The sequence below is a fragment of the Branchiostoma lanceolatum genome, chromosome 5 (assembly GCF_035083965.1).
Source record: "Branchiostoma lanceolatum isolate klBraLanc5 chromosome 5, klBraLanc5.hap2, whole genome shotgun sequence".
Taxonomy (NCBI): Eukaryota; Metazoa; Chordata; class Leptocardii; order Amphioxiformes; family Branchiostomatidae; genus Branchiostoma; species Branchiostoma lanceolatum.
In genome coordinates, this window is record NC_089726.1 from 16000903 (window position 1) to 16018485 (window position 17583).

The 17583-nt window shown below is 40.2% G+C and overlaps 2 protein-coding genes across 4 annotated transcripts; one reads left to right on the forward strand and one right to left on the reverse strand.

The window, feature by feature from the left end:
• Nucleotides 1-411: 411 nt before the first annotated feature.
• Nucleotides 412-5957, reverse strand: LOC136435446 (cytochrome P450 2D26-like). Its single transcript, XM_066428953.1, has 7 exons — nt 4908-5957; nt 4050-4239; nt 3054-3592; nt 2689-2853; nt 2480-2596; nt 1744-1885; nt 412-1229 (listed from the first exon to the last, which is right to left on the reverse strand). Exons 1-7 carry the CDS (start codon nt 5160-5162, stop codon nt 1048-1050), a joined length of 1590 nt encoding a protein of 529 aa, XP_066285050.1. The 5' UTR covers nt 5163-5957; the 3' UTR covers nt 412-1047.
• Nucleotides 5958-7462: 1505 nt separating this feature from the next.
• Nucleotides 7463-17582, forward strand: LOC136435448 (cyclin-dependent kinase 20-like). Of its 3 annotated transcripts, XM_066428960.1 has the most exons (11): nt 7463-7631; nt 8133-8228; nt 8620-8693; nt 8955-8994; nt 9514-9702; nt 10277-10398; nt 10666-10728; nt 11003-11054; nt 15138-15209; nt 16019-16174; nt 16858-17582. In XM_066428960.1, exons 2-11 carry the CDS (start codon nt 8154-8156, stop codon nt 17035-17037), a joined length of 1023 nt encoding a protein of 340 aa, XP_066285057.1. In that variant the 5' UTR covers nt 7463-7631; nt 8133-8153; the 3' UTR covers nt 17038-17582. The 3 variants fall into 3 exon arrangements, with proteins under 3 accessions (XP_066285057.1, XP_066285056.1, XP_066285058.1); XM_066428959.1 differs by lacking the exon at nt 7463-7631 and having other exon boundaries at nt 8094-8228; XM_066428961.1 differs by lacking the exons at nt 7463-7631; nt 15138-15209 and having other exon boundaries at nt 8094-8228.
• Nucleotide 17583: the final 1 nt, after the last annotated feature.

Below are 17583 nucleotides of genomic sequence, written 5' to 3' on the forward strand. Positions count from 1 at the left end.
CACCACTTTAATGACGTCACCATATCACGTGATAATTCCTAAAAAGCTGGACATTTGACATTGTTATCATGCATAATTATAAAGTAGAGGAATCAACCTTTTCAAAAAAGTAAGTCACCCTTTGTCCCTCTGTTTGGTACCAAAAACCTGCTTGGCCCATGGACTATGTATATGTATTAGAATAATTCGTATTTTATTAATGTTATAGTTTTGAGGCTAAAATGTAAATTGTGCCGGAAGGAGAGAGTGAAACTGTTCGTTTATTTTTCATAACTTTCGTCACCTCTTCCCTTCACCATATTGACTATAATGATTACCGTATGACGTTAGCAGAGTGTTCTTCAATGCCGTATCATGTATACGAAATGTCTGGCCTTCTAAACATACAGATAAGACTTCATACACGTACACTGGGTTGTTGCCTTGTGCTTTATTTGTTGTTATTTTGCGAGATAGCACCATTATAATGTATAAATGTACCCATACCCTTTTACCCTTACCGAACTCCTAGTCCACCCCAAATATACCGCACCTTATCATTAACCTCTGATGACACTTCCAATGACTAAAAGTTGGCATTTATCATACTACAAACATGATTGATTTAACTAATATTGATGTCCTGAGATCAAAATGGAATGCACATTGATGTCTACGTGCTGTATACATCTGCAAACTTAACATTTGTCTTTCTAACAACTTCGTTTTTTGGTAGTGATATTATTGGCGTAATAAGCTTATCTACCAGCTTTCCAGACCACAACTTAAGTTATCGACCTTACTTTAAGTTAATAACTATGAAATCAACTACTCAATATTATATATAACTGAGAATGCTCACTTCTACAAAGCCTGAAATTGAAACGCCCCTGCAGTTCCAAAGAAATTGATGGAGGGTCTAAACAATCCATCAATAGCCTCTTGAGTTACTTCTAAACCACATATATATAAACGCTACCAAAGTGATAACCTTCTTGGCCAGGTAATTACATTCATATTTTTATGGATATCTCCAGATCTACAACAGACCACCACGCCCTGCGAACCTTACTTCCTTGCTTCGGCAACTAGCTGAAACGGTGCCGGAAAATGCACTAACCCAAAGACTCCCTCGGCAGACGGCATGGGGCAGCCCTCTGGCGGTTTGAAGGTGAAGCGCTGTAGCAGGGACGTGAAGAAAAGGAACAGCTCCGCTTTGGAAAGCCGTTCACCGGGACACAGGCGACGACCTGGAAAACAGTTGTGACACCGTCTGTTATTTTTCAATCTTTCATACGCTTGCGCGGGGAGTATATCTATGCCAAGTACCTTCCAGGAATGTTGGAGGGGGAGGTCGTTACCCGCTTCTAACTCGCCCCAATTTTTAAAAGCCGTTCTCGAGGCATCATTTGTCAGAAAGCGGGGCGATTAATCCAAAAAAATCACGGAGGTAACTCATGTTAGGTGACTGTAATCACCTGCCTATCTACTTTATAACACATAATGCACAATTCCATCTTAATCTACCAGGAAACTTAAGCTTCTAAGTTTAACCACCCAACATGGCGGGCAACACGTCACAGTCACGTGAGTGCAAACACCTATACAGGTCACAATACGTCACAGTTACTTGAGTTCAAACACCTATACAGGTCACAATGCATCACAGTCACGTGAGTGAAAACACCCTATACAGATCACAATACGTCACAGTCACGTGAGTGAAAACACTCTATACAGGCCCTTGAAAAGTTTTCGACTCACCCATAGAGAACATAATCATTTCCTCCCTTCTTGCAAACTTGCCGGAGTCGTCAAGAAAGCGGGTCGGGTCAAACTTGTATGGCTCGGGCCAGAGCTGTGGGTCGTACAGCACCGACCAGATATTCACCTCAACTCCGGTGGCCTGAGTGAAATATATGAAAAGATATTCGTTCATTTGAAATACTTTGTTAATCGTAGTGGTTTAAACTATGATATTCAAGATGCGTCCAGGGGAAAAAGCAGTGAGAGAAAGTAGTTTCAATTTGCTCTCATTCAACGCTTGATGTACTTTGTTACGTTGCAAATGAATGGCTATTTCTACAAATATCATCCAGGGTGTAGCTCTAACCGTGTCTTAAATGAAATGTCCTCCTTTGAATAACGAAAAATTGCCCTCAGCCAGGAGGCACAAAACAATGTCCTTGAACTCCTTTCTGTATATAATCAAAATACCAAAGACTTGAACGACACACCGACATGAAAATCATGTACTAGAAAAACAAGCATAACGAGCGCCCCTTTAATTGTTCATTATTTAAATATATGGTATTTCAACGCTTACTTCGAAATTTCGCCGAAGTTCATCATATCATACATGTAACCTGTTTCCATGCAAGTGGTATTATTGCAACATTGTGTGAACACTGCTCTTGTTCGACGGGTCACAAAACTAACTAGACCGTAAAACAAACACAGAGATATGATACTACATATCTAGTGTTTCATTTTGACCTACCTTGGGAATGTGGTAACCTCTGAAGAATATATCACTGGTGGTGAAGTGTCGAGTTGCCATTGGAGCAGTTGCTGCCATCCTGCTTATTTCACTCAAGGTGGCCTCTGTGTAGGGCATCTGCGCCGGAAAAGGGAAATGTTTAGATTTTATCGGCCGGTTCATATGACTCAAAACATAGGTCATATGGCAAATGTGAGCTTCGCCTTTACCTGGCTGCGATGTTCCATGGAGGGGTCCTGGTTGGGTCCCAGCACGCTGTCTATCTCCTGCTGTACTTTCTGCTGGATGTCCGGATGGAGGATCATGAACAGCACGGCCCAGTGCAAGGTGGTCGCTGTGGTGTCAGTACCTGCCAAGAACAGCTGGCGGACGATCTTTGGAAAAAGAAAGACACGAAACGTTACATTTGTATGTGCAACACGATACTTTGTAAGGGGCGTCGTCGTCTGAGTTAAACTGTAAAGACCTGGTTTCCCACGCATAGTGTGCTGCGTAAACAGGACGTTGAGCAAACAATTAGAAATGTCACCCACGTTTCAAAGTTATAAATTAGTTGTTCGTTTTTTCTCCTTACCTCAACATGCTGCTCTTCGGTGAAGGTGGAATTCTCGTCTCCCTCTCGCTTTTTAGCTTCCAGGAGAAATGCGTCCATAAAGTCCCTGATGTCATTCGGGTCAAACGTTTCCTTGTGTTTCGCTATTTCCTCTCGGATGTGTCCCCTTAGCTTGATCTGGTTGTTGAGAAACCCTTCGGATCCCTTCTTTAAGCTAGGAATTATTCCCGCTGCTGGGAAGAGAAACGGCAACATGTGATGGCGCTTGATAGAAAAGGTCTCGTCGATCATCAAAAGAAGTTCTTGACATTTGTTGTCATCGTACTCGTAGCGAGAACCGAACACGAGAGAGCAGATGACATTGCATGTTGCATTCTTCAACAGCTGAGAGATGCAAAAGGCCTGGTTTTCTTTCTTCGAGATGACGTCGCTGAGTGCTTGTGCCTCTTCTAGAATCTTCCCTTCCATACTTTTCTTGCCGACGCCGAAGTCGCGGAGAGCGGACATGGTGAACTTCTTGTGCTCTTTGTATCGAGGAGTGTACGGCTCAAAAAGCAACCCTGGAAAAGAAAGTCAACAATTTGTTCATAGCGTAATTTGAGAAGTATCATAAATCTGGAAGGATGTTGCCATTGATATCTGGTACTGTATATTCTAAACTAGAGTTCCACGACCTCATATTTCGCCAAGTATTGTTGCCTCATCACGCTGAAATCCCACCAATGTGCATGATATATGGCTTGCTCACTTCTACATTACTTCCATATGTAAGAAAGATGAACTATCATTTACCAATGAGTTTGTTCAGCGTTTGCTCATTCTAGATATGCAAGTAAGTCCCTTGTTAGCATAATCTATATGAGTTCATCATTTCCTCTTTCCAAATCAAATATGTTACAAATATCTTTCTTTAGGAAGCCATTTTAGAATTTTCTCATTCATTGAGCATGCAAATAATTGGCACTAAAATGCACATAAGCTGTAAATATATATATATATCTGAACTCTTACTCGTACCTTTTGCGCTCTGGTCTGGCGACCCCAGGACTGGGATAGAAGGACGACTGGAGAAAACATCAGCGTTCGTCACTAGAGCCTCTCGGATGGCGCTAAAGCCGTTCAGAACAACCCTTGGCTGACTGAAGGCGTAAATGGTGAAGACGTCGCCGTACTTCTGGGACCACTCTTGATAAACGAGTGCGTTAGCCTGGTGGACAAGAAATATATCTGACCGTCATTGCTCAACGAACCCTTTTACGAACTGAATCAAGAGTATCAACTGTATCATATCTGCAAATGTTACTTATCAATCTGCAAATAGATATCCCAAGAACCCAATTTCTGCCATTGAAGATGTACAAGTAATATAGTGTGGCAAAAAACAAAATTCAACGCTGCCATTATCTAAACGGTGAGTCTATATACAAATCATGATGAATATTCCCACGAGGCTAGGGTCCCTGAATCGACATGCATGGCTAAGTTTCTCACTTCATCAGCCAAATGTAGTCCTATCGTTCTAAATAAAAGTCAAAAAGAGTTGTCTCCCGGACAGAACCCATGTCAAACTAGATCCCGTATGCATCATCAATAGGAAATTCCTTCATAGCTACCTTAGTTCTATACCTATCACTGAAAATCAAATGAAATAACTTCTGGAAAATACACAGTGCAAAAACTCACAAGAAAGCATACAGGCAAGCAAGCAAGCAAGCTAACAGAAAAATGATACCACCGTTTTTCCGGACGGGCAGTTGCTTTCTTCGGTAGAGAATTGAAATCACATATTGTTTTGAACTGCTATAACTTAAAGTAACTTAAACCGCCACTTTGGCACATATACGTAGGCAGAGGTCACAGAGGGGTCAATCTCACCTTGCTCAAGCTGAACAAGTTCCCGACCAGCGGTAGTCCTCTCGGTCCTGGCGGCAAGCCGGCTGTTGAAGACCGCCTCCACAGCACTGCCGTGATGATGACGACAACGCCAACTAGCAAAGCCTGGAGGCTCCACAGCCAGGAGACGGCGGGTAGCAAAACGCTCATGATCGACATGACTGACTTTTGTGCAGCGGTGTCCTCTGTTTGCATAGACAATCCCTGTGTGAATGTGCCTACTATGTCACATGGCATCCAAGTGTCCGTATACAGAATATTCTATTTTGAAAGGTTGGCAGTGTTTTGTTTTTTCTTTGTTTTTTTCTTCATTTTAGAGCCATTTCAATCTGTTGCTTGGTTCATGTCGGCTTAACAATCAAGTTGCATGATCATCTATCATTTCAAGCAACTTCAAACGAAGAATCTTTACCACATAAGGCTACAAAAAAGCAATGTTGTAAAACGTCCGTCTCCCCACCGTCGTAATCATGGTAGGTTCCTGAGGGTTTGCTTGAGGTAATAAGCTTATCTCTATGTGCCAACACGCTACGAAGGAACTTGCACAAACATAACCTATGCTTTGTTCACTATACAAAGATAAGGACGGATAACATAACCTATGACACCTATGCTTTTACATGCAAAAGTCCGTAAGGACCAAACAACTGCGAGTTGCCAAGTTTAGTTTATAAATACTCACGTATGATTCATGGGCCAACACGTCTTGACATGGTCATGCCTCGGTCATGTTTGCGGAAGAATAAGTGTAGAATGTGCTTTGCACAATCGCGTTTGACGCCACGAAAGTCTTTATAAAGTCTGTGGGTCAGGACAAACTCCGAGGCTCGTAGTTTGTTTGTGTTGCATACCCTGAGAACCGCCTCAAGGCGTAACACACCAGGTTTGTATTGAAAATATTAACAGTACAGGCTGCATATCCGGACAGATTTATTTGGTCCACTCACATCAGAATGGATCCAACTCTTTTCGAAAAGCGTGCTTCAAGAAGAACGTCCTCCACACGAGGTGTGGGTGTCCTCTAACACGGGATCTGTATTTAACGGCCTATTAACCGAGGGACGGCCCTAACTTCAGCTAGGTGCCTAACTGAAGCTAGACAATCATTTACTACTTGAGTGAAGAGATGAAAGTCGTGTTAAGTGCCTTTCCCAATGGCATAACGTCTTGACATGGTCATGCCTCGGTCATGTCTGTGGAATAGTAAATGGAGAATGTGCTTAGTCATGGACAGATCTAGATTTTCAAAATCGTGTTTGACTTCTGTGAAGGGGATTCGACCCCAGGACCCCTAACCGTCACGCCAATACGACATCGCCTGTACTGTAGTGACGAGGCTTGTGAGATCCCAATGTTTTAGAAAACAAGAAAGTTTCAAGGCAAGAGAATGATCTTGGGCAGTATATCCTCAATCATAATGTGGAACTGTAAGCTCACCACATCCAACCTGTCCAACCAATCATGGTGTCCAATTATATTATCACGTCAACTCTCATAATTTCACATAAGACCACCATATGACAGGAAACGGTTAATCCTAAGAGTTTTAATGATACAGTATTAGTGATCCCCAAGATATGTAGATATCTGTAAGTGAGGAAGAGAGAAATGTTGATAGATAAGAAAATATGCAAATGAAGACCTGATTTGCATGATTAATGAGAAACTATTATAATTCCATACTGGTAATTGTGGTAAATGACGGCAACCTTATACTTAACTTGTGACATTTGGAAGTTATATGAATGTGAACATCGTTGGACATAGATTATGCTAATGAGGACCTCATTTGCATGATTGATGATAAAATGCTGGAATAGCCTTCTTTGTTAAGAGAAGACTGACAAATTCTGTTATTTGGGTGGAGAAGATGATCAACTGATACTGATCAAACTACAATTCCATTCATACTTGTGGATAACTCTAAACCGAACCGCCACGCACTACCACCCTTGGTTCCGTATTAACCAGTTGAAACCCGTCTGGTTTTTTTTTCAATCTTTCATATGCTTGCACGGGGAGTATATCTATGCCAAGCACCTTCCAAGCCTTTATATTGGGACCACTTCATGGATTGACAAAACATCAATGAGATCAGTGTAAATGATTTTGCGGAAATTGCCATGGGTCTCAGACAGTGCATTTTCTCATTATATCAAAGAAGATGTGCAGAGGGAAAATCGTAACGTTTTTCGGTTTATGGTTGTGATTTTTCTAACTGTCAACATAAACCAAACGGAACAGCAACGGAAAGCGTTACAATCTTACCCAACATCTGCTTGGAGATGACCTATTCACCTGCTGAGGGAGTGGCTAATACCAACGCTAATAGAGGGTGGTATGTAAGTAAGAACTATTTATCCACAAATTACCAAGGTAACTAATATAAAGGTAAACGAACCTCTTTTAAATGAAAATTGTATAATATTCAGATTCGCATAAATATTTGATTGCCGGTGACTTTGTGTCTACTTATTGTTGAAGTACCAATAAATTTTTAACTCCCTCCCCCTAAACTCGAATGGCACTTCCTAAAAGTAAGACGGCATTCTGGGAAGCATAGTTTGTTGTCATGTTAGTACTCTGTCGTCCGTCTCCCGATCATGACGTGAGAAAAGTTTTAAGACCCGTAAAGAAGAAGAACTGTAACATTTGGGACAACAGTAACACAGACAGTTTGCGTCGAACGTTCCAGAAATACATCAGGTAAAACAACTGAGAGATATGTAACCTGGCAACGCACCAAACTATCAGTCCATTTTTCTGCCCCCCTCCCATGTTTGCAATGTTTACATGTAGCTAGTGTTCAAGTGTTCAATGCTTCTGCTTTGTATTAACAGTTTTTTTGCTTACTTATACACTACTGCATGTTAGTTTTTAACTGTACAATATTGAATACGTTTGCTTGTAACTTTGCCAGTGGTTTTAGTTTGTTATGATAATTTGCAGGGAAAGTAACGTTATGATATCAACATTTTTTGCAGTAAAATATTATTTCTCTGCAAATTATCACAAAATATATGGATGGAACATACAGTCCCTGCAACATCCAAATTTGCATAGCTACATATATTCTAAGTTAAGGATGTATTCTTTTGAAAGTTTGTTTGTTTATTTGTTTGTTTCTTTGTTATAATCATTATTGCAGTGCATACTCAAAAGTGTCGGATTAAGGTTGCGTCGGATTAAGGTTCAGTACCGTTACAGCAGGACACACCATAGTTGAAGATGGAACAGTACACTATTATGGAGAGGATAGGGGAGGGTGCACATGGCATCGTGTTCAAGGCCAAACATGTAGAGGTAAGTTTAGTCTTACGCTTTGGGATTGACCTAAGAAAATCTTAAGTGCTGGGAAAAGTTGCGTTTGATAACAAGAAAAGTGTTCTCGCCATAGACCTTTATCCATTCCATACAGCCTCTTATAAGCCTAAGGAGAAGAGAAGATTAAGATGGAAATAAGATAATGTTATCATTTGTACCAGTTGATAAAGACTGGTAAAAAGTCCTTGTTGCATTTTGGTTTCATGTCTAGTTTAAGAGGGACACTTTTTAGTCATACCAAAGACTGAAAGAGTATATATGTTACCATAAGACAGTCATGATAATAGGTAACGTTACATGTATTAAAATTTTGCATTGGTTCAATCGCTTACAAATGCCTCAGCTAATAGTAGCTTGTTTGTCCATCTAGAGTGGTGAAGTGGTGGCATTAAAAAAGGTTCCACTGCGTAGGTTGGAAGATGGCATCCCGAACACTGCTCTCAGGTATGCCATATGGGTCCATAGCAAACCTAATGCTTCACATAGAGTATGATTATAATTATATGTTTGTAAGTTGTAACTTTACATGTGCAGTTTCTATAAGATTTGTGATGATTGTAATGACTTGCCTATGTGGCAAGTGGTAATGAAATGCTGTCAATTGAATTCAAAGTCAATAGTGCATATATCAACATAAGCAATAAAGTAAGCAAGGCATATCCTGCATTTTGGCTTGACTGATTGTGTGATTTTCTAATCTAACAGGGAAATAAAGGCTCTTCAAGAAATAGAGGAGAATCAGCATGTAAGTGTCTGGCTACATTTCACTCTAACGTTGAATTTGAGAACTTCCTAGGTATTGTGTATCTTGAAATGTTTGCAGTGGTTTTATTTGATAAGTGGTTTTTGCAATGACCTATCCACCGCAAATTCATGACACAGCAAATATGCGTTTTGCAATGTGTTACTATCGGTACTATAGATCTACTACAGAACTGTTTCTACCGCAAACTTGAAAAGTTAGAACACAGTGAAAAGCTCTGTCTACTGTAAAATCAAGTCCTTGACAAAAATTAATGAATTCAGACGGTCTGAATCAAAGCTTAAGTGCAATTGCCGACACAAAAATTGGACTTACCGAAATTTTTGACTGATCAGCCTCCAGTCTTTGTCAAGGAATGAGCAATCTTCTGCTCTTGTGTTGGCAATTGCAGTTCAACTTTGATTCAGAATGAGTTCTACCAACACAAGTGAACTTTCAAGTGGGGAAATGAATTTAGAGAATGCAACAGTTAACATCATTCCCCTTGATCTCTCCTTTTAGGTGGTGAAGCTTCGCGAGGTGTTCCCACACGGTACTGGGTTTGTGCTCGTGTTTGAGTACATGTTGTCGGACCTATCCGAGGTCCTGCGGAACTCTAACCGCCCGCTGACAGAGGCTCAGGTCAAGAGTTACATGATGATGTTGCTGAAGGGCGTGGCCTTCTGTCACGAGAACAACATTATGCACAGGGTGAGCCGCCTTAGTGGACTTTACTTGTAATTTTGCAAGGCTTGAAATGCTGGGTGCATGTGCACTTTTACCTCATGTTGTGCGCCCAAAATAAATTTTGTGAACACAAATCTTTAGCTTAGGTGCATCTATTTCCGAAAATTAATTTCTAGTCCTAAATTGTCAACTTGTAGCTTTTGTACAAGGATTGATAAGAATACAGTACAAATCACATTGTACTTCTTGAATTAAGAATTAACGTTACAGCTATAAGTGAGAAGAATCAAGAATAGAATAGCAGGAAAAAACAAATAAACCAATTTTAAAACTAATCTTGGAAACTGCCAGTAACTATATCATTGAAACCAATTGAGCTATCAGTTTCATTAAGCAGCATTTGTCTTCATGGTAAAAATAACAGTTAACTTGTACTGCAAAAAAATGCAAAACCTTTTCAACCAATAACGACCAATTGATATCAGGTGTCATAGTAAACATGGAGCCAGTATATAGTGCATTGATTGTGTGAGTTACTATCAAATGCTTTGATAAGATGAACTGTATCTTAATAACCATTTCATTGTACCCTGTGCAGGACCTGAAGCCAGCTAATCTACTGATCAGTGAGACCGGCCACTTGAAGATCGCTGACTTTGGTCTGGCACGGGTGTTTGCTAATGAGGATGGGAGACTGTACAGTCATCAGGTGGCCACAAGGTACATATAACATGTATTTCCATCTTCCTATTGCCTAATATATTTCCAAAGAAACTTTTATATGTTGCAAGATTTGCCTTTAAGTTTAAAATGCAATATTCTGGTGTCTGTAGTGCTTGGGTGATTTGATTTTTAAGCATAATCTTTGACACGTATTGTCAACTATTTACAAGTTCTATTTTGTGAATGTGACAGCATTTGGACTTCAAATGTTGTTTACTTATGATATGTCAAATGCACATCATCCTTTACATTTCACATCAAAAGATGGTACCGGGCCCCAGAACTGCTGTATGGAGCAAGAAAATATGAGGAGGGTGTAGATCTTTGGTGAGTACTTCTATTACACACACTTGTACATGTAGAAATAGTCTTAGTTGTAAATGGCTCATACTTGAGTGAGATGGTAACTTTGCTTTTCTTAGAATATCCTGCCTTGTTGAATTATGAAAAATGAGAAAACATACTGATATAGAAAGTCCCCCTACAACGGAACAAAGGGGAAACCTGAATACCGAATACACGCATGTACTTTACCTATCTGTTGGTATGGAAAACATATTTTGAATTTTCATGTTTTGTTTCATTTTTCTTTTACCTGCAGGGCTGTTGGCTGTATCTTCGGAGAACTGTTGAACAACTCCCCTCTATTTCCTGTAAGGCTTTTGATCTTTTTTTTCCATTAGTAACTGAGATTGAAACATTACAGTTATGAGACTAACACTAGTACTAGATGGACAACTGTAGCTAATCGTACTGACATTTTTCAAACTTGTATCCAACAACTACTTAATTGACCGAGGAAATATGGTTCTTGGCTGGGTTGATTGTTGGATAAAACTGGGGTCGGTTGGCTGATTGGTTTGTACAAATACTTGGCCCAGGCATCTGCTTGTATGTAATGTATTACTATTACTTAGCTAAAAACTATAATGATGCAAGCACACAAGTTATGACCTGCAATATATGATCTCAAACTATTTGAGACCTTTGAAAGACATGTCTGTTTTCATCAAGAACCATTTATTTATTATGTTTAGCCATACCTAGTATGGCTCAACATATTGTTTTTACTCATGTTTCTTCTCCTTCTTCTTCTTCTCCTGTCAAATCTTCAAATCGATTCCTCTCTGTCATTTTTTGACCAAATGACCTGAAATTTGGTACAAAGGTTGTTTAGGCAAATACCCATACACGATTTTTAAATTGTTCCGATATTGACCTTGAAAATGATTTTATTGAGGTTTTTCTGACCAAAAACGTACATTTCGGCCTCCTGTGCTCTGGAAATACATCCAAATGACCTGAAATTTGCTATGGGGGTACATTGAACAAATATTCAGAGAACCCCATTCGCACTTTCGGCAAACATTACTTCAAAATACGATTTTGCAGGGTATTTTGAGGGGAACATTGGGTATTTTCCTCATATGACCTATAGGTCATTGACCCCTATTGCACCTGGACTGGCTGTGAGCCTTGCGACCACCCGATTGGCCAATTGAGTTAATTAAGTTGTCTTGCATTTCTGGAGCAGGTGTGCTACATTTGTAGTATTCATACCAAATGTGGTATGGGAATGCGCAGGACATGTGCTTACTATCTCTCCTTTGTTCACTATTTTTGAACAAAGATACACATCTCCAGTCAATTCCACGTCACCAAGAAGGTGTTTGTTGCCTTTTGTTGTAACATTTTCGAAACCTTTGCAACAACCTAACTGATATGAGTGAATGTTTAGAACAATTTCGAACCTTTGTTTGACTTTCGAAATATTTTCTACTGCGTTCCAGCATGTTAGAAACATTTAAATCGGCGGGTACAATATTGATATAAGTTTCGAAACTATCACAACACATAGATTCATCTTTTGTTCGTACAGTTTCGAACATTGGTTAAATGAGCTATACGAAAGCAATTTACACGTCCCTGCTAAGTAGCTGATAGCACCTAATGATAGACCAATAAAGACGCCCCACCGCGAGAAGCTTGGCAGGCGATCGTAGGTGTTTTGTTTACTTTCGCGGTATCAAAAATTTCCACGTGAAGAACGCGGTTGGGTACTCCCAAAATCCTACTACGCCGGACAGAAAAGTTTCCATTAAATTTGTTAGAAATCTTGAATAGATCTAGTTTTCTATTGTTAAAAATCCGTTTCAAGGAAACACGACACACACCACGCTACCGGTACGGTACGGGGGTGTCGCCAGCCGAACAAATCCCCCGCCGCTCACGTTAACCCGCACCCGTTGTTTACGTTTGGAAGAGGTGAGCTGAGAAACACAACGCTCGTTCAAACCTTACTACCGTTGACTGTCACGCCCTTCGAAGCGGTAAACTACAGTCCGAAGATTTCTGTGTGTCCTTCAACAACTACAGATAATCGAAGACTCGTCACTGCATGGCTAGCACAACAAAACAACGAGCGCGCACATCTTATGTACTTATCGCCTCGGCAAAGTTTGGCGACAAGCTGGAAGTTTGCTTACGAGGAGGAAAGACCGGACATAAATATTTTACGTGATTATCGGGAAAACACCATGTTCCGTTGAACTGGGTGGTTAAACTGCAGTTTAGGAAATTCTATAACAGAAATAAAGTTAAATCAATGATTTTGTGAATGTTTATTTCAGCATTAGTTATTCCAGATATTTTCAAACTCCAAATTCTTCAACACAACACGGGAGATCGTTTCTCCTCAGACTGGCGCGCAACTCCTGACAAAATTGATTGATGATCTCTCTCTGCCGCCGACTTCATTCATGATCAAAGAAATCAAAGGCGGGCGGAGGGCGGTGGGGAAACTTGAAGTTGTTGCACAAGGAATTCTCACGCTGAGGGGTACATGAAATAATGCTTACAAAATAGACCTCTATGAATCGGGCCACATTCAGCAATGGTAGACGGATTCGGGGCATGCCGCGCAAAACACACGGTCTCACTGGGGACAGGCGTTTTGGTCCCGCACGTTGTCGCCGCTACGCGATCGAAAGCACGCCGCTGTCTGTCTCGGACCAACACGCGTCTCCCGTGATGTGTAGCGTCCACCAGGCTTTCCTGCGTACGTACGGGCGTATGGATCGTAGAATTCGGCAAAAAAGGAATGATTGGGCCAGTAGAGTCAGTCCCCGGTAAGGTCAATGATTCGCCCGTTTGCGCTTGTAACGTTAAATGAACTTACCCTCTGGTGGCCAAACTTCACTGACAAACATTCTCCCTATTTTTATCATGAGCTTGCGTAGTTAGTCTGGTACTATTATGTGCCGGGAATGTTTATCTATCGCACGCCTTGGAAGGAAGTTCAACCATGATAAATGGTCGGCCTTTGTGAAAATTTGGAATCCCATGCTGTTGATTTTCGTGATTGAATCTGTAAGAAAATATATTTTCATGTCGTTCATGTTTTTGGGACGGACGCCGGGACGGGATAAATTTTTTCTATCATAACATTTTCGTCCCGTCAGTAATGCAAATCGAATCGTGTTACACACGAGGCAAAACACTAAAAACTTGGGTCTAGTGGAGTGTTTTGGAGCGGGAAAATGCCGGATATTAGCGGTGCCGAACAGTGTACATCGTCGCGCGCGGGTGACGCTCCGTCAAAACAAATCCGCTGGTGGTCTAGCGCGGCCACCGAAAATAGACTGAAACACACAGGAGGACTTAGCACCTTCGTTTACGGGGCAATTGTGAAAATCTTTTGTTACAAATTGTTCGAACATTGAAACATTTGGATAGATGGTTTGAAACTGTTCTAAATAAAGAGATTTTTGTGCAGTTACGTTCGAAATGTTTCCAACATATGTTAAATAAGTTCAAACATGTTATAAGTTTCAATTCTTATTGTTTGAACAGTTTAGAACTATTGTGATTTAGACATTCTTTTAATCAAAATAGTTCAAACATATTACAAATATTATATTAAAACCCTCTCGGTGACTTGGAACTGACTCGTATTAAACCAAAATGATGCAAAATTTGACATGTGTCTGCCTTGGTCATGTACACAGGCCCTCATTTAAATGTTTGGCATACAGCCTTTCAAAACAATTTTTGAAATAAACGATTTTTTGTTTCGTTTTTTTCAACCCAAATGTATACTATTGAATCATGCATTCAAACAAAGGGGTGTCACATTTCTATATTTCACCCATACTATCGCTGCAATATGTTGTTTTTGGTAATGTCCTTCTTCTCCTGTCAAATCCTCATATATATCATTATGTATACTATGGAAAACTTAATTCTTTCCGGGGGTTAATTTTTTTTGAACTGGGTTGATTATGCGCGAGAGTGTAATTTTGAGCGGATATTTGTCGACTGGTCTAGTTTACATAGAGATGGCACGGGATATCCCATTCTTGCAAGGGGAGGATTCTTTAATTATTTATTGCAATTTTGAGCTGGAGTGATTATGAAAAAGTCCATTTGTTAGCAGTAGTGTATTTGTTTATGTGGATATGGTTTTGGACTGGTCCATATTGTGTTGAGGTGCTACTGGAAGACTCCATTGCTGTATGGAGAGACTAATTGTTTTTAAACTCAATTTTGGACTGGGGTGATCCATTTATTTAGTGGAAGTATTTTAGAATGGTCCATTGTTATTTTGGGACAGTCCATTTTTTGCATGGCGAGGAGTATGGCTAAACATGCTGTATTTGCTCGCAAATGTTGCCTTTCTAGTTCTATTTGATTGCAAATGTGAATATGTTGTGTACTTTTGTGTCTTGTTGACTTAGGGTGAGAATGATATAGAACAGCTATGTTGTGTACTGAGAGTGCTGGGGACTCCGAATGAGAAAATTTGGCCGGTAAGTCAGTTCAGCATGTACATAGGTAGATACATGTTTGTCAGGGTAGAGATTACAATCTGGGTTATTCTGCTGGTAGAGATCCCGATTGGAGTCTTTGGGCTCTAAGTACAGGGTGCATGTGCACCTGTGTGCACCCAAAATTGGAGCTGTGCACCTAGATATTTTTGTAGGCTACAGGGTAGAGATACTATTGTACACTGGTATACAAAACATTCTTGAAATTAGAGTATCTGAAAAAAAATATAACCTTTATTGTACTTTGTTTCATGCTTCACTTGTTTGAAATTTTGAAGTTAGCTATAGAATCACATAGAGAGTTAAACTTAAATATGTTTAGCTGACATTCAGCTTCATTCTATTTGGTGCACCCAAAATTCTTTCTGTGTACCTAATTTTTGTGGTTGGGTGCACCAGTGCACCTATTTCCAAAAATGTTAAGCCCTGCAGCCTGTAAATTTTTCTGTGCATGTGGATATTTGCTTAAAAGATTGTCAGAACCATCCAACTTCGATTCATGTCACTTAAGATTAATGGATTGACTAAAAACTCAGGATTTTTAAATGCGAAACCACCCTAACACGTTCCTAGCATCCAGATTGCTATCTGTCGACAGATACTCCGATTGCGATCTCTTATTCTGCCAGATGGCAATCTCAGACCCTGACATATGCATATAATGCAAAGTGGTCTCCGTAACTGATTTCAATAATTTCTGAACAATTAATGAAGAGACATGACTTATTTTTTTATAGTCTGTTAGATTTGCTATGTTGCTACATTGTTTGATGCTTTCCTCCTATCTTCAGGGCATGTCAGAGCTACCAGACTACAATAAGATCACCTTCCCGGAGAACCCCCCCATCCCTCTGGAGGTGGTTGTGCCCGACGCCTCCCCCCAGGCTATTGACCTGCTGAAGAGATTCCTCGTCTACCCGTCCAGTCAGAGGGTATCAGCAAAGGAGGTCTGTAGTGTTCTCTTTCTTTGTAAACTCCAAAGAGAACTATTAAGTTTCCTTCTATTCACGAAACTGGAGAGAAACAGTGTACTGTATAGGGTAGACGTGCGCACGTCACAGGAAACATGAAATACTGTGTGTGCATCTTTTAACCAGGTATTGACTGGAAGAGTTGTTGTCAGGAGTTAAGTTTTTGGCAACATCTCAAGGATGGGGTCAATAGCCTGTCATTATTGAGACTGAAAGTTACTTTTACAAAGCATTATTGGGTTTTCAGATTGCTCATTTTGTAGAAATGCATAAAACTGGTTGCCATATTTTCTATGGTGCCCCAAAGGTCAAATAGGGATATGTAGATGAGATAAATTTCGGGGCTTGTTGTTAGTTGATGGTTCTTGCAAGGACTCAATGATAAGTTAGTTGTAATTCTTGTTTCTTTCACTGTAACTTTAGGTTCAATGTTTTCATGGTCACATCTGTGCCAACTTATCATCACTGTGAAAAATCCTGCTTGTACTATTTATGATTCCTTCACACATTCGTGCTGTAAATCACTTAGCGCCACCGTGAAGTTTAAGTTTGGTGAAAATGTCCATTTTCCTTACACCATGAAATTTTGCTACCGTGAAGATAAAGTGAACTACAGTACACCCTGGTAGAGAAATTGTGACATTTGCATCCCTCCACAGGCCCTACTGCATCCCTACTTCTTTACCGAGCCGTTACCTGCGCATCACTCAGAACTGCCCATCCCACAGCGCAGCAGCAAGAGACACCGGCAGCGTGGACACGTGCACGAGTTTGACGTGGACGCTCCGCTGGCGCAGTCGCTCGTTGATCCAGACCTCCTCGCCCCTCATGTTAGATAGACTCTATATTCTCTTGTTGTACATATTGATATTATATTGTATGCCTATGAGCAAGAATTGGTAGAAAGTTATGTTTTTGGCAACACGTCCAAGATGGAGCCAATAGTGAGCTCTTTTGTATAGTATAGTTCTGTACAAGGGAATGTTCCTGCTTTCTTAACACTTGTAAAAATATGCATTGCTGTAGATATGCTCTCAAAATACTGTAAATGCATGTAAGTTTGCATGAATTTTATTTTGCGGTAGGAAGAGTGTTCGTGGTGGTTTTAAGTTCGAGTTTGAAACAACAGTAGAGCTACAGTAATAGGTGGGTAAAAAGTATTGCAGTGGTTTTAAGTTTGCGCTGAAGAGTTCAACGCGAAAACCGCAAACATAAAACCAGCGCGAACATTTCTGCATTTTCAGTATCATCATGATAATTTAGAACTGAATCAACAAATGGCTCTTATGTAGCAACAATAATATTTGGTCAATGTTAGATGATAATTTGAGGATTAGAAAGAACTGAAATAAATTCTGTGAGATGTTTTAACAGCAACCAGAAAG